Source organism: Mastigoproctus giganteus, chromosome 8, assembly GCF_048544385.1.
Source record: "Mastigoproctus giganteus isolate SK-2022 chromosome 8, ASM4854438v1, whole genome shotgun sequence".
Taxonomy (NCBI): Eukaryota; Metazoa; Arthropoda; class Arachnida; order Uropygi; family Thelyphonidae; genus Mastigoproctus; species Mastigoproctus giganteus.
Genome location: NC_143582.1, coordinates 89802283 through 89825971, shown reverse-complemented (window position 1 = coordinate 89825971; position 23689 = coordinate 89802283). Strand labels below are relative to the sequence as shown.

The 23689-nt window shown below is 38.0% G+C and overlaps 1 protein-coding gene across 3 annotated transcripts in view; it reads left to right on the top strand.

The window, feature by feature from the left end:
- Positions 1–21297, top strand: part of LOC150081710 (prolyl 4-hydroxylase subunit alpha-1-like) — a 230337-nt gene extending 209040 nt beyond the window's left edge. For all 3 annotated transcript variants that reach the window (XM_090379579.1, XM_090379578.1, XM_090379577.1), the window contains exon 14: positions 21197–21297. In XM_090379579.1, the coding sequence (XP_090235705.1) occupies positions 21197–21267 (71 nt within the window). In that variant the 3' untranslated portion in view covers positions 21268–21297. The remainder of the gene's footprint in view (positions 1–21196) is intronic.
- Positions 21298–23689: the final 2392 nt, after the last annotated feature.

Below are 23689 nucleotides of genomic sequence, written 5' to 3'. Positions count from 1 at the left end.
TTTATTCAGTTGCTACATGCGCGCAGCTTTGTTTATGCGTATCAAGCGTGCCTCCTAGTTTTGTAATTGTGCTTTATTCCCTAAACATGAGTAAAATACTTAATTAAAAGGTGTGAAAAGGAAGCGTCCTGGTGAAGACACTGCAGATTCAGAGAGAAAAAGAAAAGCAATTATCGATAAACAGAGGCGGACTGGATCAAAAATTCTTACCCGGGAAAATTTATAGTGGCCTCACACTATGGTTTATGGCAAAAATCACACTGGCCCACCGGGGTTTCCCCGGTAAGGCTTATGGCCAGTCCGCCTCTGTCGATAGAGAAAAAATATGAAATTGTGAAACGCTTTGAGCGAAATGAAAGACCATGTGATATTGCACGTGCTACAGGCCTAAATGAAGCAACGGCGAAAAGCACATGACAATTGCAAACTTGACAGGTTGAAAATTGAAAAGGGCTCAATTGTAAAGGGCTTAAAAATTTTAGAAAACATAAGACTCCAACGAAGAACGCGTTATAGCTACAAAGCAAGGAATAAAAAAATTATTAGCTTGCTACGAAGAAATTCTGCGTGAAAAAAAGAACGCGCTGTGTCGTCAGACGAATTTGTTAGATTTTATGAAGCCATCGAAATAACTTTTTAACGTAAGTCATTTGTTTTTTTTAATACATATTTTGTATTAATATGTATAAAGAACTGCAATTTTATTAATATTTTTCTTCTAAACTAGTGTTTTTGTTAGTCCTTGGTCCCAATTAAGCAAAATTTATATGTATTTATATGCAAAGTTGTACCCCGACTTACGCGAATTCGACTTACGCGATTTTCGTCGGACCCACCTATCGCGTAACTTCGGGGTATTACTGTATATATTATATACACATTAAGGATATAACAATTTAACACTTATAGGACATTCTCATTCAATCACCATTTACACACTCTTATCTTACTCATTACAGTACCCTGAATAGGATGGCACTCACATTTTATTATTATTATAATTAGCCATATGGTGCAAGGAAGCCCAAGGCTTTTGCTGCACCACCCACAAAACAATTGAGTTTACACCCTGAGAGAGAAAACAAGAGTCATCAGTGTGTTTTTTTTTTTTTTATTGCAGGCTAAGTGGACTTATTTCCCACCAAGCACAGAACACACATAATATCTATATTAATACTTACATTCACTTACACATACATACTCATGAACATCCACTTACTTACACAAATCCACTTGTGAACGGAACCCATGTTTAGTCTCCAGAGCTAAGTTCCAGTCAACCCTTCTCCATCTCTTCCATCATGCAGTATGATTGATGTCTTTTGAGGTTATGATGAACACCATGGCGATATCCAAACTTCCTTACATTTCGAGGGTACAGCTCTAAAACAGCATTTTCAGGCTGGCCGCTAGTTAGTACACTGGACCGACCTATTGGTAACTTTCTAGGGGGCTTCTGGATCAGCTAGCATGTAATCTTGCTACCTCTACTCTGCCAGATAGTGACTGGAGGGAGTCCGACTAGTGTGTATACAGGGGTTATTGCCAAGGCCACGTTATATCAGGGATCTGGGTATATTCTTACCAGGTGTACGCCATACCCAAAAATTTCATTACTTCATACAGAATGTCCTCCCCTCCCCCCACTTTTTCTTACTATTGAATACACCATGAATTGTCAAACTAATAGAGCAAAAGAAAAAAGAGCAAACTTATCGGCGAAAAGATCTAAACTTTGCAAACACTTCCTAGTTCATTTCACAAATATACGTGGTCTCAGTTCTAATCTCAATGATGTCCATTTCCACTTACAGCCTACCAAACCCCATGTACTTTTTCTGACAGAATCTCAGTTATCAGTTTTATTAGTATTAGTAATGACCACATGGTGCAAGGAAGCTTATGCTGCACCAGGCAAAAAAAATAATAAAATAAATAAAAAAAAATTAAACATAATAATAAATGTTAAAAAAATTAAATAATAATAAAAACAAATTAATAATAATAAGAAAATTAAAAAAATAATAGGTAGAAAATTTTTAAAAATAAGAAGAAAATTAAAAAAATAATAATTAATAAGAGAAAAGAAAATGGACAACCTATGCACTTCCTTCCTCCCTTAGATAATTATCCAGCTGACCTTTGAATTTCCCCAAACTGTCAGCCTCTACCACCCATGTAGATAACTTATTCCAATAATTTATAACTCGCTGGCTAAAATAAAACTTCCTGCATTCCAGTCAAAACAACTCCCCCCACAACTTGAAGTTATGGCCCCTTGTTCTAGAATCATTTATAACTGTGAAAGTTTAATCCTTGTTCGTTTTGTTTATGCCTCTCAGAGCCTTAAACACCCCAGTCAAGTCTCCTCTAAGGTGCCTAGTTTCCAAGCTCTGCAACCCACATATTCAAAGTCTTTCCTCATATGGATGCCCTTTTGCTGACCTAACCAGACAAGTCTTTGGACCCTTTCAAGAAGAACAATGTCTTTCTTTAGGTGTGGTCTCCATACTTGAACACAGTATTCCAAGTGTGGCCTTATATAATGGGATTATGACGTCTTTATCTATATTAGTGATTGTTTGATAAATCATCGATAGGACATCATGGGCCCTCTTTGCAACCAGTCTACAATGCTTGGAGTACTTCATATCTGACCGTATTGTAACACCCAAGTCCCTTTCCTCCACTATCAGCTTTAGTTCAACTCTGCCAAGTGTATAAGTTATTTTCGGGTTACTGTTCCCCAGGTTTACACTTTGCTGGATTAAAGCATAGCTGCCATTTTTCTGACCATGCCTGAAGTCTTTCTAGGTCATTCTGAAGAAGCTCTGCTTGGATCCTCCACATCTGCCCTGACCTTTCTGCATTCTGCATCCTCCGAGCTCTGCTCGAAGGATGCAGAAAGGTCAGGGAATGACCACCGCTTATCCCCGGAGCAATATGGCTTAGTTGCTAATGCTCCAAATAACAAACAACTATAATTTTCCCTACTATGGAAGTTGGACTAACTGGCTGGTAATTTCCCACTTCACTCTTAAAACCGCCCTTATGTATTGGAAATACATTGGCACTTTTCAAATCCAATGGAATCACTCCCGAGTCCAGTGGTGCTCTCATAATTAGCCTCAATGGTTCAATGCACTCAGGCCCCTCCATAGCCAGGTGGGAAGGAGCAGTGCGTAGCACACGCTTCTTGATTAGACCGGGGTTCGAGCCAGTCACCACCAAATACGGAGGATGCGGAAAGGTCAGGGAATGACCACCGCATATCCCTGGAGCAATATGGCCTTAGTTGCTAATGCTCCTAACAAACAAATAACATCAATGCACTCACTTGCCACCTCCCTTAAGATTATAGAGTAAATGCCATCAACCCAGGAGCCTTTTACTGGCCTGTAGGCTCGAAAGTTTTTTTTTTTTTTTTTTTCAATAATTAACATGTGAAATTTCAATATCATTAATTACATTTTTTTCAACTTCACTCCCATAATTTCCCATTGACGTAAAGTGTTTTTCTACTGTAAATATTGATGCAAAGTAACTGAGAGGTGCCTCCGTAGCCAGGTGGGAAGGAGCAGCAGTACGTAACACACGCTTCTTGATTAGACCGGGGTTCGAGCCCATCACCACCAAATACGGAGGAAGTGGAAAGGTCAGGGAATAACCACCACATATCCTGGAGCAACATGGCCTTAGTTGCTAATGCTCATAAAAACCAAATAACAACAACAGCAAAGTAACTGTTGAGTTCATCTGCAACTTCAGCTAGGGTATCTAATACTATCCCACGTCCGTTACATAAGGATTCTATCTGGTTTGTCCTTCCGTTCTTTGCATTTATATATGTGAAGAATTCCTTATTCCCCCCCCCCCTCTTTGCCAGCGATTTCTCATAATCTGCCTTTGCCAGCCTAACCCTTTCAGTGGCATTATTACAGATAAATTTGTAGCTGTTATAGACTTCAGTACTTTTTATTGTTCTGTAACTTTTACATGCCCTCTTTTTTTCTTCTCAAGTAATCTGGCAACTTTCATCCAACTTGGAATCCTCCTCGTGGAGTTTTTTTTTTTTTTTTTTTTTTTTTAATGGTGTATATATGCATTCAAGGCTTCTGTGATTAATGTTTTAAAGGTATACCATAATTCAATTGTATTCGCTCTCTGTGAGATATCTGCCCAGTTAACAGAGACCACGTAGCATCTTAATTCGTAATTTCCTTTGCCTTTAACTACTGCTACCTCTCTCTGTCTCTCTCTTCATCGTCCACTGTAGAATTCCTTGATCAGTTCCTGATACTGGTTTCTGTACTGTCAGCCCTATTATGTCATCTGGTTCATGGTTGATGATGAGGTCTAGAGTATCCTTTTCTCTAGTACTTTCCCTGACATGTTGATACAAATAACAGCCGTCTAGTTGATTTAAAAATTTAGTCCCCTATGTGGAGTTCCTTCCCATTTGCTCCAGTCAATTAGAGGCAAATTGAAATCGCCCATAATAAGATATTCACGTTTACTTGTCCATTCCATTTGCATGTAGAGGCTCTCAGCATAATCTTCACAATTACCTAGCCTGTACATTCCTCCCATTATACCTTAGCCTGTACATTTCTCCCATTATACCTTGATTGTGGTTGATTCAACCACAGCCTATCTCAGTTATCCAAATTATTTGCTGTATTTTCACCTTAAAGGTGGTACTTGTGCATATGTCTATTCCGATATTCTCTGTCAGAGACTTCTAATTTTGAATCTCGTCTGGCTTAAAATCTCTGTACTTCATTCTGTCAAATTCATCTGTTGTCTCTACTGCTCCCCAAACTCCACTAATGACTTCAAACTCTTTGACTTCTTCCTTTTGCAATTTACTTTTTCCAGTCCAATTTTCCTAACAGTGAGGTAATTTTTCTTGGTGATTTTAATATTCACAACTCCAGCTAGTGTCCATTTTCTAGTCACACAGACCCAGCTGGTTGAGATACTGAGGCTTTTGCAGTTACTAATGACCTTGCACAGCTTGTTCATTTAACTACCAGAATACCGGACAATCCTAACCACACAGCCAACACCCTTGATCTTTTTCTCACAAACAACCCTTCTAAATATATGGTTGAAGTGAGTGCTCCTTTAGGCACCTCAGCTCACAACTTGGTGATTGTCTCTTCTCCAATGGAGCCTGTATCTCCTGACTATTCCCAACCTCGTATTGTTTGGCATTCAAGAATGCAAAATGGGATGCCCTGCAAGATTTCTTTTCTTCTTTTCCTTGGTCGGATTACTGTTTCAAACCTTCTGATTTGCTCAGATCGTATTAGTGAAATTATTCTTGTAGGAATGGAATCCTTTATTCCACACTCCACTCCACTTCAAAATCTCATCTTTATCTAAACCTTGGTTTTCCAATAAATGTGCTAAGGCTGTTCAAGAGAAGAATGTTGCATATCATAATTGGCTTGTTTCCAATTCTTCAGTTTCATTTTCTGCCTACACCAAAGCTCGCAACAATTGTAAAGCAGGTTGAGATACTGAGGCTTTTGCAGTTACTTTATTACATTATTAATCAGTCCAAACTATATTTTGAACAGGCTAAGAGTAGAAAACTTGCTTCTTGCCTTAATGGTAACCTTTGGTTCTTAAGAGTGTCACAGACATTGTCTGAGATATTCTCTCATTGTTTTAATCTGCACTTGCTACCTGGGAGTCTAAAACACTGATCGAACTGATATTCGGGGGACACTCAAGCCAAGTGGACCCAATTTCGGTGAAGTCCGGTCAATCTGTGACAGCCAAATTCTCTGCTTGCACTTTCATGATTGTGGGACTGTTAGTAATCCTGGGTATAACCCCCATGCACAAGCACACAGTAGGTGATCACCCAGGTGTGACCCAACTTAAGCCGGGGTCGAGGTGTGGCACCCACACCACATGGATGAATGCACCCCTCTATTACCAGGCAGTACTAGGTGGTAGATGACTTTCATCAACCGGTGCAATACCACCACTTTGCTTATTGGAAGCTTGAAGTAGTGGAACCCATGTTTAGTCTCCAGAGCTAAGTTCCTATCAACCCTTCCCCATCTCTTCCATCATGCAGTATGATTGATTACTTTTGAGGTTATAATGAACAACGTGGCAAGATCCAATCTTTCTTACATTTCGAGGGTGCAGCTCTAAAATGGTGTTTGAAGGCCGGCCACTAGTTAGTACACTGGACCGAACCTATTGGAAACTCTTTAGGAGGCTTCCGGATCAGCTAGTGTATAATATTGCTACCTCTACTCTGCCAGAGAGTGACTGGAGGGAGTCAGAGTAGCGTGTATGTGGGGGACATTGTCGAGGCCACATTATGTAAAGGATGTGAGTATATTCTTACCATGTGTACGCCATATTCAAAAATTTCATTACTTCTTATAGCATGTTCCCCCACTTTTCTTACTATTGAATACACCATGAATTGTCAAACAAATAGAGTAAGCTAATCTGCAAAAAGATCTAAACCTCTCAAACACTTCCTAATTCATTTCACAAATATACGTGGTCTCAATTCTAATCTCAACTATGTCCATTTCCACTTGCAGTCTGCCAAACCCCATGTACTTTTTCTGACAGAATTTCAGTTATTGGTTGATTCAACTACTGCTCATCTCGGTTTCTCAAATTATTCGCTGTACGATTCCTTTCGCCTCAAAGGTGGTACTTGTGCATATGTCCGTTCCTATATTGCCTGTCAGAGACTTAGTAATTTGGATTCTCCTATTTTCGATCTTCTCTGGCTAAAAATCTCTCCACCTCATTCTCTCAAATTCATTTGTTGTCTGTGCTGTTCTCCCAGCTCTACTAATCACTTGGAGCTCTCCAGTCCAACTTTCCTAACAGTAAGGTAATTTTTCTTGGTGATTTTAATGTTCACAATTCCAGATGGCTTCTGTTTTCTAGTCACACCGACCCAGCTAGTTGAGATGCTAAGGCTTTTGCAATTACTAATGACTTTGCACAGATTGTTCATTTATCTACAAGAATACCGGACAATCCTAATCATACAGCCAACACGCTTGATCTCTTTCTCACAAACAACCCTTCTAAGTACACAGTCGAAGTGAGTGGTCCTTTTGGTACCTCAGATCACAACTTAGTGATTGTCTCTTCTCCAATGGAGCCTTTATCTCATGGCTATTCCCAACCTCGTGATGTTTGGCATTACAAGAATGCAAAATGGGATGACCTGCGGGATTTCCTTTCTTCTTTTGCTTGGTTGGACTACTGTTTCAAACTTCTGATGTCAAATTTTGCTCAGATCGTGTCAGCGAAATTATTCTTGTAGGAATGGAATCCTTTTTCCCACACTCCACTTTAAAGTCTTATCCTTTATCTAAACCTTGGTTTTCCAATAAATGTGCTAAAGGCCGTTCAGGAGAAGAATATTGCATATCGTAATTGGTTTGTTTCCAATCTTTCAGTTTCATTTCTGCTTACACCAAAGTTTGCAACAATTGTAAAGCAGTTATTAATCAGTCCAAACTAGATTTTGAACAGGCTAAGAGTAGAAAACTTGCCTCTTTCCCTAATGGTACCCGAGCATTCTTGTCTCTTGCCAAAGCTATTGGCCACAACTTTTGCCCATCTCTGCTCCCACCTGTGTCAAAACCAGATGGTTCTGTTGTCCCATTGACCAAGGATAAAGCTGACCTGCTAGCATCCCATTTTTCTTCCAAATCTTATTAATAATCTTGGTAAAACACTTCCCACCATTCTCAACACACTCCATTCAATGCCTCGTGTGGTCTTCCACCAAAAAGATGTCAGAAGGATTTTGACAAATCTTGATGCTAAGAAAGCTCGAGGTCCTGATAGTATTTCTCCACATGTTCTCAAAACCTGTGCTTCTGAACTTATTCCTGTTCTTTGCTGCCTTCTTTCATTTTCTTATTCCAAAGGTGTTATTCCTTCTGCTTGGAAATTTTCTCATATCCAGCCAGTTCCTAAAAAGGGTGACAAATCCCTCCCATCCAGTTGTCGTTCCTTTGCAATTACGTCTACTATTTCTAAAGTAATGAAGAAATCAATTAACCGCCAACTCTTAAACCACCTAGAAACCTTCCGTCTGATCAACGATCACTAGTATGGATTTCATCACTTTGTCAATCCACTGGTGATATTCTGGCTTACGTGTTACCCATTTATGGACAAATTCAATGGAAAAATTTGGTGAAACACAAGCAGTTACTCTAGACATCCCAAAGGCTTTCGATTGTGTTTGGCATAAAGGTCTAAACAAGCTTCCATCTCCCTTCCTCACTGCTCCCTTGCGCTCCCTTCCTCACTGCTGAGGAAGGGAGCGCAAGCTTCCGAAAGCTCCAGAGATTTTTATCGTTTTTATCGCTTTTAATCCGGTTTATTTTAGTGTATTTTATCTCAAGGATTTTATCACAGTTTTAATGTTTTTACATGTATATTTAATATAATAGCAGTTTTTTGTAAATATTTATTTTATTTTAATATGTAAATAAATATTCTAGTTACAGTAAATGCTTATTCTTATGGTTGGTGTGAGCTGATTTAATACTAAAAAAAAAAAAAAAGCTTCCATCTTACGGTTTAGGTGCCTCCATAGCCTGGTGGGCAGGAGCAGCAGTGTGTAGCACATGCTTCTTGATTAGAATGGGGTTCGAGCCTGTGACTACCAAATACGGAGGATGCGGAAAGGTCACAGAATGGCCACTGCATATCCAGGGAGCAATATGGCCTTAGTTGCTAATGCTCCTAAAAACCAAATAACAAAAACAAACAAACAAAACCATCTTACGGTTTGCCAACTGTTTTTTGTAATTGGTTATCCAGTTTTCTCTCTGTTCGCTCACTGATGGTGATGGTAGATGGCGCTTTGTCTTCTAACTTCTCCACTAATGCCGGTGTTCCCCAAGGTTCAGTTCTTTCCCCCACTCTTTTCCTCTTGTATATTAATGACCTTCTTCCATTGACTGGAAATCCTATCCATAGTTTTGCCGATAATTGCACATTGCATTCCACTTTCCATTTTGAGAAACCTTGCCCTGCTCAATCAGCTTGAACTTCTCAAATATATGCTACTAATTCCTTAAATGCAGATCTCCAGATAATTCTCCAGTGGGGCAAAGACAACTTATTGATTTTAATCCTTCTAAAACTCAGTTTTGTCTTATATTGATATATCTCTTTTGGGGATTACTGTGACTTCTAATATCTCTTGGCACAAGCTCATTACAAATATTGCTCCCTCTGCATCTAAAAAACTTGGTTTTCTCTTTTACTCTCGGCATTACTTTTCTTCCAAACAGCTGTTCACTCTGTACAAATTGCAAATCTGCCCTACCATGGAATATTGTTCCCACATCTGGCATGGTGCCCCAAAAACCTCTCTCAGGCTTCTAGATTCAATACAGAAGAGGGCAGTTAGGTTAATTAATGACTCATCTTTAACAGAGACTCTCAACTCGCTGTTTCATAAATGTACTGTTTCTGCTTCATGTCTTTTTTACAGATACTTCCATGGGCACTATTCTTCTGAATTGGCTTCTATAATTCCCACTCGTTCTTTCAAAACAGTCCAAACATGTGCCGCCATGAGCGAACATCCATTTACTGTCCAACTTCAAACTCGCAGAACCAACTTTTCATCTTCTCCGTTTATTCATTCAACTGCCGTTTTCTGGAACAACCTTCCTTCATATGTCTTTCCTGGAAATTACACTCTACAGAAGTTTGTCTAAGGTCAGCAAATATCTTCTTTCGTTTTCTCAAACTCCAACCCAAGCACAGTACTAAGTACTATAGGTTCTTATACCTCTTGTGTTTGGGGTTTTCCTTAAAAAAAAAAAAAAAAAAAGCATTCTGGTCTGTAGCCAGAGCTGTTTGGCCACCACCTTTGCCTATCTCTTCTCCCACCTCTGTCAAAATGAGATGGTTGTATTGTCACTTTAGCCAAGGATAAAGCTGACCTGCTAGCATCCCATTTTTCTTCCAAGTCATGTATTAATGATCTTAGTAAAACACCTCCCACCATTCCCAACATGCTCCATTCAATGCCTCCTGTGGTCTTCCATCAGAAGGATTTCGATGAATCTTGATGCTAAGAAAGCTCCAGTTCCTGGTAGTATTTATTATTATAATTAGCTATATGGCGCAATGAAGCCTGAAGCTTATGCTATACCAGCCAAAAAAAAATTCCGGAGTTATCCTGAGAGAGAGAGAGAGAGAGAGAGAGAGAGAGAGAGAGAGAGAGAGAGAGAGAGAGAGAGAGAGAGAGAGAGAGAGAGAGAGTCAAAACTAGAAGGGAATAACCAAGAAAGAAAAGAATGATGATATCCAGATCAGGACCCTGGGTTTCTCTGCTTGTTCTCAAAACTTGTGCTCCTGAACTTACTCCTGTTCTTTGCCGCCTTTTAACACTTTCTTATTCCAAAGTTTTTCCTTCTACTTGGAAATTTTCTCATATCCAGCCAGTTCCTAAAATCAGTGACAAATCCCTTCCATCCAATTATCGTCCCATTGCAATTACTTCTACTCTTTCATAATAATGGAGAAATCAATTAACTGCCAACTCTTAAACTACCTAGAAACCTTCCATCTGATCAACGATCGCCAGTGTGGATTCTGTCTGTATCGATCCACTTGTGTTATTCTGGCTTATGTTACCCATTTGTGGAAAAATTCAATGGAAAAGTTCAGTGAAACTCAAGCAGTTGCTCTTGACATCTCAAAGGCTTTCGATCATGTTGGGCACAAAGGTCTTCTAAACAAACTTCTGTCTTATGGTTTGCCAACTGTTTGTTTTTTGTAATTGGTTATCCAGTTTTCTCTCTGACCACTCACAGAGGGTGATGATAAATGGCTCTCTGTCTTCTAACTTCTCCACTAATGCTGGTGTCCCCCACAGTTCAGTTCTTTCTTCCCACTCTTTTCCTCTTGTATATTAATGATCTTCTTCCATTGACTGGAAATCCTATCCATAGTTTTGCTGATGATAGCACAATGCATTCCACTTTCCAGTTTGAGAAACCTCGCCCTGCTTCTTCAGCTTCAACTTCTCAAATATCCACTACCAATTCTTTAAATGCCGATCTCCAGGTAATTCTCCAGTGGGGCAAAGACAACTTAGTTGATTTCAATCCTTCTAAAACTCAGTCCATCTTATATCTCCCAAAAAGGATTCTTCTGCTCCTGTGCTTATCTTTAGTGACACTCCAATTTCTAGGCAAGAAGCTATCTCTCTTTTGAGGATTACTCTGACTTCTAATCTCTGTTGGCACAAGCACAAATACAAATATTGCTTCCTCTGCATCTAAAAAACTTGATGTTCTCTTTTGCTCTCGGTGTTACTTTTCTTCCAAACAGCTGTTCACTCTGTACAAATCGCAAATCCTCCCTACCATGGAATATTGTTTCCACATCTGGGGCGATGCCCCCAAAACTTCTCTCAGGCTTCTAGATTCCATTCAGAAGAGAACAGTTAGGTTAATTAATGACTCATCCCTAACAGAGTCTCTTTACTCTCTGTCTCATAGATGTACTGTTTCACTGCATTCCTTTTCTTCAGATACTTCCATGGGCACTGTTCTTCCGAATTGGGTTCTATTATTTCTGCTGTCTCTTTAAAACAGTCCAAACATGTGCCACCACCATCCAACATCCATTTACTGTCCAACTTCAAACTCACAGAACTAAATTTTCATCTTCCTTGTTTATTCATTCAACTGCTGTTTTCTGGAACAATCCTGGATTTCTGGAACATATTTCCTGAAAATTATAGTCTACAGAAGTTTGTCTAATGTCAGGAAATATCTTCTTTCGTCTTCTCAACCTCCAGCCCATGCACTGTACTAAGTACTATCAGTTCTAATACCTCTCGTGTGTGGGATTTTCGTAAAAAAAAAAAAAAAATACACGTATACCATTCATACTCACAGTAATGATACACATGTAAAGTTAAAGCACGTATAACATAAATGGACTTAATAGTTCTTATTTACTTGGACTAAGGACACAGAAAATAAGTCAAATTTAACATAAAATCTCACTTGGGTGGGAAACACATTCTAGCAGGTCTGTCAGATTTCGGTATTGTCACATTCAGGTGTAGATAGTTGTCTAGGTAGGGGGATATATCACAGATTAGTTAGTTATATCACAGTTGCTCCTTGTTTCAAAAACTTTCTGACTAACTCAGAGAAGGCCATGTAAAATCTGGTCAGAAATGAGTAGTTGCTCATCTTCTCAGTGTATAGGCTTTGAGTCTGCATCTGTGGGGATGGTAATTGGTGCTGTCATAAAGGACACAGGCCTAGTCCTATTCAGCTCCACAGGTACAATTTCGATCCTGGATAAGACCCAGTTGACACAACTTTGTGTTCAGAGAGCCATGCACTTTCATTAAAAATGTGGTATAGATTCCTGGGACAAACCAGGGAGGTGGTTTGAGGAGAATTAGGGTTACCTGAGGAAAGAACCTCCTGGTGACTTCCCCTTTTGGTGTCCCCTCCCATATATTCTGCCAATTCTGGTAAAGAATACAGAGGATTCTCTTATCTTCCTTTACTGCTTTGTAATTGTGGCAAGCTTGAGTGTTATTCCCAAGATGTTGGCTGGGGTTTGCCTCTTTATTCTGTACTTGAGGCCCTTTCTTATGTTATATATCCAGGTCTAGGGGCAATGTTCTTGCCAGAACCTGCAGAGGAAGTGTACTGACCATGACGATTAGTAAGATGATTCTTTGGATAGAGTCTAGGTTCTTTTTATTTTTGTCTAGGATAGCTATGTAAAACCTATGCCAGGAGGAATATTGGCTTGTAAATAAGAGCATGAGTCTTCTTCTTGAAGCCCCAGTCAGCATGGTTGATCATAGCTATCATTCCAACATTGTTTTACTTTTTTTTTCTTTTTTTTTTTTTTGCTAAGTGCACCAGTTGTGGGTGGAAAGTTAACTTGTTATCAAATTATGCTAAGATATTTCATTTCAGTTACAAGGGCTATTGTATTTCCTGCAATTTTAATTTGTGGAGGCCTGTTTATATTTAATTTACCCTTTAAAAGAATTGATTTTATTTTGGTATTAGATATAGTTGGTTAATGAATGTTTGCCAAATGCTGGAGGATGTTTACAGTTAGATTTTCATGCTGTTCAAGAACAGCCCAGTTGTTGGTCTTTACAATCAGGACAATGTATCTTCAAAGGCAACCCTTTCAGTCGGGCCAATATCCATCCACAGGAATTCATCCTGTACCAGGTTCCAAAAACAGGGACCCATCACTGGAACTCTCTGGGCACCCTTTTGTCACACTTCTGGTGATGCACTGGCATCTGGTTCTGACTGATTACTGTCTATCCCTGAAGTAATCTTGTATTAGTTGTTAAAAGTTCTGTGGTATTCTAGCCCCTGGCAAAATATGCTGGGCCACCACAGTGCATCAAATGCCTCTGCAAAGACTATAAATATTGCCAGTACATGCAGTCAGTCCTTGTATAATATGTGCTTACACTACACAAATTTTATCATACATGATTTATAAATACGGGAACAATGTTGTATATAACACAAACCGAATTCGCTTATGCACGATTTGCCTTTGTGTTTACAAGAAATGGCAGTCAAATGTGGGAATCACCCCAACTGAACGCAACACAATAGGCATGAAGAGAAGATTCTGAAATTTTATTTATGTTTTTTGTATGATTGAAGATTTCAGTTAATGTGAAACACATTTCACCATAATAATGTAAAAACCCACAGAATCCCAGTTATCGATATTATCGCAAATGTAATTAGATAGTTTCACACTTCACCATAATAACGTAAAAACCCACAGAATTCCAGTTATCGATATTATCGCAATGTAATTAGATCAAGTATACTACCCGTTTATAACAGATTCCACTAGTAGGAAAACCCAATAAACCTTAAACTGCAAATAGTTTTTATGGTAGTGACCTCCAGAAATGTGCTTTAGTGAAATGTGAGCATGTCAGGTGATAATAGTGTGTTTCTGCCTTTACTACATTGTTTATTCAGTTGCTACACATGTGCTGCTTTGTGTATTAAGGTTATCCCCATTGGCTGAGGTTTTGCAAGCATGCCTTTTTTTCTCTTTATTCCAAGCATGCCTTTTTTGTTCTTTTTATACTGTAATTGTGCTTTATTCCCTAAAAATGAGTAAAATACTTGAAAAAAAAAGTGTGAAAGGAAGTGTCCTGGTGAAGATACTACAGATTCAGAGAGAAAAAGAAAAACAATATCCACAGAGGAAAAATAAGAAATTATGAAACGCTTTGAGCGAAATGAAAGAACATGTGATATTGTGCATGCTACAGACCTAAATGAGGCAATGCTGAGAACAATTAGAAAGAATTAAAAGATAAAAGCAACTTTCATAGCAGGAACAACTCGAAGTGTAACAAAATCCACTAGATCAAGACACAACTTCAACAATTTCTCCTCCACTTTTCTCTCAGTTATTACAAAATCATTTAGCTCCCTGTCAGAGTTTGATAAGCTTCTATCCTCCATTTCCCTACAGACCTTCATGTGTGAATGTAGATGCAAAACACTCATTCAATTTGTCAGCTGCCTCAGCAGGTTCACCAACAATTGAACCGTCGATATGAAGTGGACCAATCTGATTCATCCCCTTCCTTCTAGTTTACATAAGTAAAAAAGTCTGTGCTGTTTTTCTTTGCATCCTTTGCCAAAGATTTTTCATAATCTGCCTTCCCTTACCTAACCTCCTTTGTGACTTGATTACAGACTAGCTTATATCTGCCATTGTCTTCTGTGTCACCTGATAATTTATATTCATCCCATGCATTTTTCGCCTTTGCTGCAAGTCTCAATTCATCTGCCATCCATTTAGGCCTGAAGTCCTAAATGACAGGACTTTGCCTGTCATACTAATGTTGCTGAAAGGGTCAGTACAAAGCATTATCTGGTAATTATCCCACTGCCAAGTCCAATTGTGTTGCCGATTAATGCCTAGGTGGTCCAATATGTTCAGAAGTTGCAGATGTGTCAATATGGTGTCACTATGTGAGCTCTCTGCTTCTTTAATTCCTAATATTACAGCATTCACAAAAGCAGCATCTTACATAGAACACTTATATATGACTGCCTTGGTGACAATGAAGTATATACATAGCCCTTGCCATTATATGATAGCCATAGAAATATTCATGATAAAGTGAAAAATTGGGTTAATGCAGATTTTGGTGATTGGGTCATTACATCAGTGACCATTCATGTGGATACTAGATGTGCTGAACTCACATGATTCTACTGCATTAGGTTATCAAGACAGTAGCAAAAGTTTTTTGGTATTTCATGACCACTAATGTAGTGCTTTCCTCTGATAAGTAACATAGTTTCATATGATTTTCATCACAATACATTTTTTTTTTTGTTATTATTATTATTATTATTATTAGCCATATGGTGCAAGGGAGCCTGAGGCTTATGCTGCACCAGCCTAAAAAAAAAAAAATTTCTGAACTACCGAGAGAGAGAGAGAGAGAGAGAGAGAGAGAGAGAGAGAGAGAGAGAGAGAGAGAGAGAGAGAGAGAGAGAGAGAGAGAGAGAGAGGAGAGAGAGAGAGAGAGAGAGAGAGAAGGGAATCACCAAGGAAGAGAAGAATGATTGATATCCAGCTTAGGACCCTGGGTGTGCAAGCCTATACTCACCAGATGTGAGCCCCTGGGTTATGATCAGTTTGTTTTTTTGCAATGCTATTTCTGATTTTCCATATGACAAGTTTTAATAAGCTGGTAGTATTTCTTTATATATAAAGAGATTTATTTAAATTGTCTGGTTTATTATGAGATTTATATTTCAGTAATTAAATTAGTATTGGCAAATGATGCAAGAAAGCAAGTTCATATAGTATTGGCAAATGATGCAAGAAAGCAAATTCATATAGTATTGGCAAATGATGCAAGAAAGCAAATTCATATAGTATTGGCAAATGATGCAAGAAAGCAAGTTCATATAGTATCAGCCAAAACATAAAAATAAATTCTCACATTTCCTCTTCATCCCTTCTGATAGTTTATCTAGTTTTTCCTTGGATTTATTTAAACTACCCACTTCCACAACACCAGACAGAAGCCTGTTCCAACCATCCACTAGTTGAAAGCAAATTTCTATGCATCTATCCTGCAGCCATCCTTCCTCAATTCAAATTTACGACAGGAGGAAGTTTCTATCCTCTCATAGAAGGAATGCTGGAAAGTTGTGAAAACCCATTTATTTTTCAACATATTCCACCCTCCCTTAAGTCAACACACTTTCTGGCACAATCCACTAGCTTTCATAACACTCAAATAAAATTCACAAGATTTTTACTAAAACAAGTTGTGGACTGCATCCATTACAACCTTGTCACTCTCAAATTTCTGTCGTTTCAAGTCCTTCTAGAGATTTGAAAATAGAAAATAGTCTGACAGCCAAATCTGGTAAGCAGAGCAGATACTGTAATACCTCGAACCCACAGTCACACAGTGTTGCCTGAGTGACAAACACTGTGTGCACTGGTGCATTGTCCTGATGCAAGATGACTCATTTGTCCAATTTCCCCTTGGCTATTGAGCGATTTCTCACGTAAATGTCTCAGCAGGTTAGAATAATACTCAGCATTGTTAGTGGCACCTCGTTCCGGGAAACCAGCCATATTCACTCCTTCTGCATCCCAAAAGACATGCTATGACTTTCCCAGCTGAATTCTCCCCATGAAACTTTTTTAGGAGGGGGAGAAGGGAGATGCTTCCATGTTGCGATCATTCTTTTGTTTTGGGGTCAAGGTGTTGCGCCCATGTTTCATCCATAGTAACATACCACTCCCAAACTGAGCTTCATTATCTTCAAGATCTGCCCAATCTCATGATATCTCACTCTTTTTCGCTTCCAATCTACATTAGATACTTTAGAGACCCATCTTCATTTCTAAGACATTCACCACAATATCATAAGCTCACCCAAGAGAGATGTGGAATGTTGTCTCAATGTGCGTCAGTGTTATTCTGTGGTCTTGCATGATCAGATCATGAATGATATCCACTTTTGCAGGTGTTGATATGGTAACAGGCCTCCCATTGCAGGGTGCATCTTCAATACTGTCTTGTCCACGACATCTTCATACACCATGGTTAAAAATTGGGTTGCTTAAATTCTGCAGCCCAATTTTTGACTGTGGTGTACGAAGGACAAGATTACCCTAATATTTGCTGCAGTGGCATAGCTAGGTTTTGATGTGAGAGGGAGTAAAGGGATAAAATAGGCCAATTGTTTGTTTGAATGTCATTTTTTTGTAGTTTTCAACATGTGATAGGGGAGCATTTGCTCCCCCCCCCCCTTGGCTATGCCACTGGTTTGCTGCATGTCTTTGTAAATTTCTTTTTGGCAACATTCCCTTTAATGAAGGTACTCAATGACTGCACTGTGCTTGATTCTCTCAACAGTTACTGTCTTCATTCACCTTCCATACTTCAACATCCTCTGTAAAGGAGAAGAAGAATATAGTTACACACCTGAAATTTTCTGTGAACACACATAAGAAGAAGAATCATGGCACAGATTGTCAACCTTATTATTGTTCACAAAAACTTTTGTGATCTATATTAGCTAAAAACTTTATTATTAGCCATATGGTGCAAGGAAGCCTGAGGCTTATGCTGCACCAGGCAAAAAAAAAAAAATTCTGAATTACCCAAAGAGAGAGAGGTAGAAGGTAATCACCAAGAAAGAGAAGAATGATGATATCCAGCTCAGGACCCTGGGTGTGCCAAGCCCATACTCGCCAGATGTGAGCCCCTGGGGATATTTTTCAACCACCTCCCCTGTATGTAGTCTGAGGAAGGATGCCATTGCCATTGAGTTTAATCAATCCATTCAAAACATTAAGCATCAGGATCAGATCACCTTGCAGCTGTGCATTCTCTGGTCTTTACAATTTACAGAATTGACTTAGTTATGATTATCCACCTTCTCTTATATTGGTACAGTTTCTGGTTTACCGTTAGTTTAAATAGTTGATAATTTTCTGTGAATGAATTAAAATTCATTATTTTATGATTGTCTGCACTTTAGGTCTTTCTGTTTTCACCTAGCTCTTCACTCATAATGACGAATATCACCAAAATGGCTAAATAAAAAAACTGCTCTGTGGATAGTGGCTTTTTATATCTATACTATTGTTAAAAGCCACCTTTTCATAGCCTGGTTTTATAATGTTCCTATATTGATTAGCAGATTTTGTACTTTGGGTAATTTCAATAAGTTTTGAGACAATTCCGCTTTGGTTTCTATCTGTTTTCCATTCAAGTGAAAAGTTAACTCATTATAAAGAAAAATCAATTGATATCTTTCAACAGTCAGTCTTCATTCACCTTCCACACTTCAACACCCTCTGTAAAGGAGAAGAATATAGTTACACACCTGAAATTTTCTGTGAATACACATGGCACAGATTGGCAACATTGTCTTTCACAAAAACATTTGCGATCTATATTGGGCTAAAAACTTTTCAACCCCTCCCCTCCCCTTCATATGTCCTGTGTGTAGTCTGAGGAAGGATGCCATTCGCATTCATTTCCACTCGCATCAAAATGTTGATGCGGAAATTGCGACATTTCCACCTCTTGTCATCTATAATAGCATTTTTAGTTTATATCATTTAAGGTGCAACTGTTTCCTCAAAATTCTTCATATGGTGCTGTGGTGGGTACTGCAAGTTGATTGACAGCCTCATCATATAAATGCCTAAATCACATTTTTTTTGTTTAATGTCACAGAGTACCTTTGTGTACAGAATTCCTGTACAAGTCATAAATGAAATGTCTACTGACAGGCTGTTTTCTGTATTATGTGGGAAAACTGTTGAATATTTTCTGGACTTTGCATTTTTCTCTTTGAACAATCAATGAAACTCGTGATTACTGGTCACCAATAATAACTTTTGACCACAGTTCTCATTTAGTGCATAGTATGTTTTTCTAAGTTCAAAAATACACAAACTTATAGGTTTATAAAGTTGTGAAGCACTTTTGGATTATTCTGTATATTATATATTCAAGTTAAGCTGCAATGTTAACCACATTTTTTGGTAAGAAGTAAGTTGCAATTTGCTACTACTATGGGAATGAAAAAATCCAGAGGAATGGCGTGGCATTTATAGTGAACAAGAGAATTGCCAAATCAACAGATTGAAGTGTGAAAGAGCAGGATGAACTAGAATCAGATATTTTAGAGGAAGAGGTAGCATGGGCACTACAACAACTGTCAAAGAGAAAAGCCCCTGGAACTGATGGAATACCAACAGAATTGTTAACACTTTTGCCAATTACAATTATCATAGCTTTGTGCCAGGTGATCTGGAAAATCAATGTGGCCAAAAGACTGGAAGAGATCAGTGTTTATTCCAATCCTGAAGAAAGGAGACACCCCAAACTGCTCAAACTACCACACAATAGCCTTGATATCATACGCAAGCAAGCAAGATTCTATTGAAAATAATTAAAGCAAAGTTGTATAGAATCGTAGAAACTGAGCTGCCCAATGTTCAAGCTGGTTTCTGCAAAGGAAGAGGCACTTGTGATTGCCTTGCAAACATCCATTGGATCTTGGAAAAAGCCCATGAATCTCAGAAAGATGTATACATGTGCTTCATCGACTATACCAAGTCATTTTATTGTGTTGAACGTGAAAAATTGTGCAATTCTTTGTTAGAATTGGGGCTACCAGCATATACTTGGTTGAGCTAATAACATCATTGTACACCAACTAAGAAGCAACTATCAGCATTTGGAGATACAGACTGGTTTTAAATCAGAAAAGGTGTATGACAGGGGTGTATCTTATCCCCAATTCTATTTAATTTGTATACAGAACGAGTTAAGAGAAAATTATACCTGGGTGAGTCAGAAATTGGAGTGAAAATTGGTGGCAGAAACATCAATAATTTAAGATATGCAGATGATACAACTCTGCTTGCAGAAAATGAGAAAGATCTAATGCAAATTTCAATGGTTAAAGATGAGAGCAAAAAAGTGGGACTGCAGCTTAACATGAAGAAAACAAAAATCTGGAACTGCGGTAGTTAAAATTAACAATGAAGAGGTTGAATCTGTCCGAGACTTCATCTTTCTTGGATTGATTGATGCAGAGAATCTGGCCCTGGAATTAAAATAAGAATTTCACGTGGATGCAGTGCAATGATGAGCATGGAAAAGATCTGGAAAGACAGAGACATCAGCCTTACAACAAAGATCAGTATGGTTAATGCTATAGTGTTTCCCCTTAACTTATGGGTGTGAAAGCTGGACAATAAAAAAAAAAATTTAAAAAAATAAAAAAAGCAGACAGAAGAAAAATTAACATTTTAACTCTGGAGAAAACTGTTATGCATACCATGGACAGCGAAAGTTACAAACAAAGAGGTTTTGGATTGCATCAAGCCAGAAACATCAGTGAAATCCAAGATCACCAAGCTACGATTGACCTATTTCAGTCATATAAAGCAAAGCAGCAGCTGTTATCAATCCACTGCAGGATGGAAGCCTCCTCAACAATTCATGTTGAGGAAATGGATCATAATCTGCCATGCTGGTCCAATGCGGATTGGCAGATCAACCGTATTTAGCAGTCGGGAGTCTACTCAAAGAGCATGTGTGTGTGCTACTGCACTCCCACTTGGCTACAGAGGCCTTTACGTTTTGGTCACATAATGCAATCAGACTCATTGGAAAAATCGATAATGATGGGAAAAGTCAGTGGAACAAGGGGAAGAGGTTGGCAAAGAACACGCTAGCTTGACATCATCAAAAACGACACTGGCATGAGTATGAAGGACTTGAGAGAAACTGTTGAAGACCAGACAGCATGGAGGCAGCTTGCCCATAAAGTCTCTGACTGAACAGATGAAAACAACAAAAAAACAAGTTGCTATTAATGAACATTGTTGACTACTGAATTTGATGATGTTTTCTTTACCACTTTATGTAATGTTAACTGCATATTGATGACTGTTCAATTTATATCAGTTTTTTTTTTTTTTTATTATTATTATGCAGTAGTTTATATCAGTGTTGGATAATATTTATTTATTCTATGATTTTTTTTTCTAATTGCTTCTTTATAAATTCGAAATAATGAAATCTTTTGTTTCTTTATATACTATTCTGCAGTATCAAACAAGTGGATTCATGAAAGAGGTCAAGAATTTCAGCGGAAGTGTGGTTTGACATACAACGAATGATTAAGCAGTAATTCAAGAAATACAGAATTAAAAGTTTTAAACCAAAATAAGCTTATATGAATTTTATGCTTTTATTTTATTTCTTACTTCTAAAGCATACATATCAATGAGAAAGTTAAAAGATTTTTGATATGTAATATGGTAATATGTTAACTGCATATTAATGATTTATGTTCAGTTTGTCAGTTTTTTTTATATATATATATAGTGGTTTACATTATAGTGTTGGAATAAGATTTATTTATTCTGTGCTTTTTTTTTATTATTATTTCTCTTTTTGTTAATACATTTTGTTTTTTTCTTTTTTAGTTTTGTGTTTATCTAGAAACAAAAAAAGTTCTGTAAATAAAATATATATACACATATCTATATTTTGTAAGCTCTTTTGAAACAGGTAATTATCTTTTTCATGAAGTGTACTGAGATAATTTGTAATCTTAGAACTTCAAATGAAACTGTTCTTTAAATGTTGTTGCATCTTAGTTTTGATCATGGCATTTTCTTTCATTTAGAGTTTGGTTGAATTAAAACCTAAACTGAAATATGGAAAATCCAGTAAATTAGTATAATACACAAATATAAACTTTATTCAAATCTCAACAGACTTGAATAAAATTGAAACACTGTTCAAAAACCATATTATGATATAAATGCTAATTTACTTATTTCAGACTTAATATTAAGTGAGAATTTTATTTTACAACTTTTTAAATAGATTCAGTTTCTTTGTTGTCTGTATCTGAACTCAAACTCATTAGTATGTGTGTACGTAAATTATAGGTATAAATTAAATTAAGAATAAGTTAACAACGTGAGTAAATCCTGTGAAATGTGAATACAGCAAAAACCAGTACTGTACATACAGAGAGGGGGGGGGATTAATTAAGAATAAGGGTAATAAGGGTTTGTAGAAGGAACAAGCTATAATTTAGGATACATTAAATAAACCAATAGCAAACGTTACAAGATAATTATGAATAAATTTAAACCAACACCCAATGTGTGCTAGTTGAACATGCCCCAGACCATTACCGACCATCCATCTACCTGAACAGTTCCTTGTTGAAAGGACAGGTGCATAGCTTCATGCAGTTTCTGCCAGATACACACCCTCCTGTCTGCTCAAAATAACTGGAAACTGGACTCATTGGACCAAGAGACCCATCTCCAATCATCCAAGGTCTAGTGCCGACGTTCTTTCGCCCAGTTGAGGTGTAGAGTCCTGTGTCATGGTGTTAGCAATAGGACTCTGGTGGGTCTGCAGCTCCCTATTCAGCTAATGATCACCTGGTCTTGTTGGAGATGTTTCTGGCACTTCCCTTGTTGAAGTTGGTGGAAATTTGTGCTATTGTGTTTGTGCTACTCTTCGATTGGCTGAAACAATGCGAAATAGATGTCAACAGCCGCGTTCATCCACCACATCGCTGTCCATGATGAGATGTTATACTGGAAATACCATATTCCCGATACACTCTTGATACTGTTGAATGTGGATAGTGCAATTTCTGTACCATCTCTTTCAAAGTCAGTTAACTCACGTTTATCCATACTGACATTGAATTACCATCTACGTGGATGCAGTGTACCTATATCCCTGCAAAGCGGTGGGTTCATCCATTAGCGAGTGACAGTGCCACGTTGCCCAAGAACGAGGTATCCCACAAATTGTCCTTTCAGTGTAGTTGTCTGCTATTTGAATTATGCCTTCTCTGCTATTTATAAGTACATCTTCACTATTCTTCAGATTCAGTATCATTTGTCTTTCTGTATTACTTTTCACGACTGCTGATTTTAGTCCTTTGTTTTCCCTTAATGCTTGTTCTACTTTTCTTGTGTTAAATCCTCTTATGTCTTCTCTGAGTCTCTTTCTAATGGCTTTGTATAACTCAGTATACTCAATCTTGTCTTTGTCTGTGTTTATCTTGCTCTTCATTTGTCATCTTCGGTTCATCATGACAAGTGCTTCTTGACTAATTTCTTCTTCTTTGGGTTTCTTGGGCTTTGTCACTTTTAGAAAGTTGTTCTATTCCTTGTCGATATCTTGGTCCTGAAAGGTCTGTAGAAGCTCAAACATGTTCCTAAGTTCCAGTACGTATTTCTTTTTCTCCTCTTCTGTTATCTCAAAGACCTTCGAAGACATGCCGGATGGTAGTTTGTTCCAACAATCAATCGCTCTCTGGCTGAAACTAAATTTTCACACAATCTGTCCTTTTCACATTTAAGTCAGCCTTAAACATTTCATTCAGGTCTCTAAGTGCCACAATTTACAGAGCCAGCCTTTTTTGCCAAGAATGCCCCTTTGTGTTCTTGACTAATTTGATTACTCTTCTCTGCACCCATTCCAAGAGATCCACATCTTTCTTAAAATGAGACTTCAAATACTGTATGCAGTAATCAAGATGTGGCCTAAGCATTGCCTTAT